The sequence below is a fragment of the Tribolium madens genome, unplaced genomic scaffold, assembly GCF_015345945.1.
Source record: "Tribolium madens isolate multiple individuals breed KSU strain unplaced genomic scaffold, Tmad_KSU_1.1 Scaffold_19;HRSCAF=116;Tcas5.2_LG9, whole genome shotgun sequence".
NCBI lineage: Eukaryota > Metazoa > Arthropoda > Insecta > Coleoptera > Tenebrionidae > Tribolium > Tribolium madens.
In genome coordinates this window covers 2,035,445-2,036,853 of record NW_025400983.1, presented here as the reverse complement: position 1 = coordinate 2,036,853, position 1,409 = coordinate 2,035,445, and the positions used below count along the sequence as shown (strand labels likewise).

General features: G+C 34.3%; 1 protein-coding gene across 1 annotated transcript in view; it reads left to right on the top strand.

The window, feature by feature from the left end:
* LOC123015605 (obg-like ATPase 1) overlaps window positions 1-1,289 on the top strand; it is a 32,962-nt gene extending 31,673 nt beyond the window's left edge. Inside the window, exons 9-10 of the mRNA XM_044415425.1 lie at window positions 625-721; window positions 957-1,289. Coding sequence (XP_044271360.1) covers window positions 625-721; window positions 957-1,190 — 331 coding nt within the window. The 3' untranslated portion in view covers window positions 1,191-1,289. The remainder of the gene's footprint in view (window positions 1-624; window positions 722-956) is intronic.
* The last annotated feature ends 120 nt before the right edge of the window (window positions 1,290-1,409 follow it).

Here is a 1,409-nt window from a genome sequence, read left to right as displayed (position 1 = left end):
AAATTGTCATATTTCGTCGAAAATAGTGTTATTTTTGTCTTTTTTGAATATGTAAGCACATGTTTGAGCTAAAACTCAGGCCAAAAATGAGATTATTTTCACGTTTTTTGTCATAAACTTAATTATTTCACGAAATTTTATAACTTTTCTTTCATAAAATCAACGATTTTCTCGTTTGTGTCGGCGGAAAATCTATAAAAATTTATAAAATTGAATTTTTTGGGTCATAATATTATCTCTAAAAATGTTATTATTTTTATTTCATTAATTTTTTCCAACAGATAAGTACTGAAAAAAAGGGAACAGAGGGGGACTGAAATGAGTTTTTTTGAAAAAATCGTCTTGAATTAGCGATTTAAAAAAGAAAAATTTCGGGAATCCGGTCCTGGAATTGGACTTTTCTTACATAAAATCAACATTTATAAAATTCAATTTTTTGGTCCAATTTTTTTTTTATTAATTTTTAATTCTATTACTGTATTATTATTTTTATTTTAATGTTCTAATTTTGGGTCTTCGTTGTGAGTAAACCCCCCAGTCCGTCCCTGGCTGTAATTCCATTGTTCTAGTTTTGGCCGAGTCCCAAAACAATGAAATTGTCTCGATTTCGTTTTTTTTTTGTAGCGCTTTGGATAAAATCATCGTTCAAGGCTACAAAGCCCTCCAATTGGAGTACTTTTTCACCGCCGGTCCTGACGAAGTCAAAGCTTGGACGATTCAGGTTCGTATTAACTCCCTAAAACATCTATTGAAAAGTTCCTCCAACTGAATAAAAGACTGACAAAGCAAACTAAATGAATTACCCTCGCCCTAAAATCACGCAATTTGCATAAGAATGCAGTAAAACGCAATTTTACAGCCATTTCACGTAGTCGTATGTAAATTTTCTCGGGAAATTTTCTTTCGAAAAAAAATGCAACACTGGGATGTGACGCGCCCTCTGGTGTCGGTTTTAGAAAGGTACGAAGGCGCCGCAAGCGGCAGGTCGCATCCATACCGACTTCGAGAAAGGTTTCATCATGGCGGAAGTGATGAAGTTTAGCGATTTCAAGGAAGAGGGCTCTGAGGCGGCCTGCAAAGCGGCGGGAAAGTACCGACAACAAGGACGGAATTATGTGGTGGAGGATGGAGATATAATCTTCTTTAAATTCAACGCCGGGGCTGGACTCAAGGACGCGAAGAAGAAATGATTGACGGTTGTGACCGTTTGTGTCATGGTTTATTTATACATCAACATGATTTTTTTCTACAACAGCTTGAATTGCTGTGAAAATAAATAATAATCAGTCTTTGGTTGTTTTATTTTATTTTTTTACCCAAAAATTGGTTTTTTAAACGATTTTCGACATTAATGCAATTATTTTACAAATTTTTTTCAATAATTATTTGAAGAGTTACCAACAGGTAAA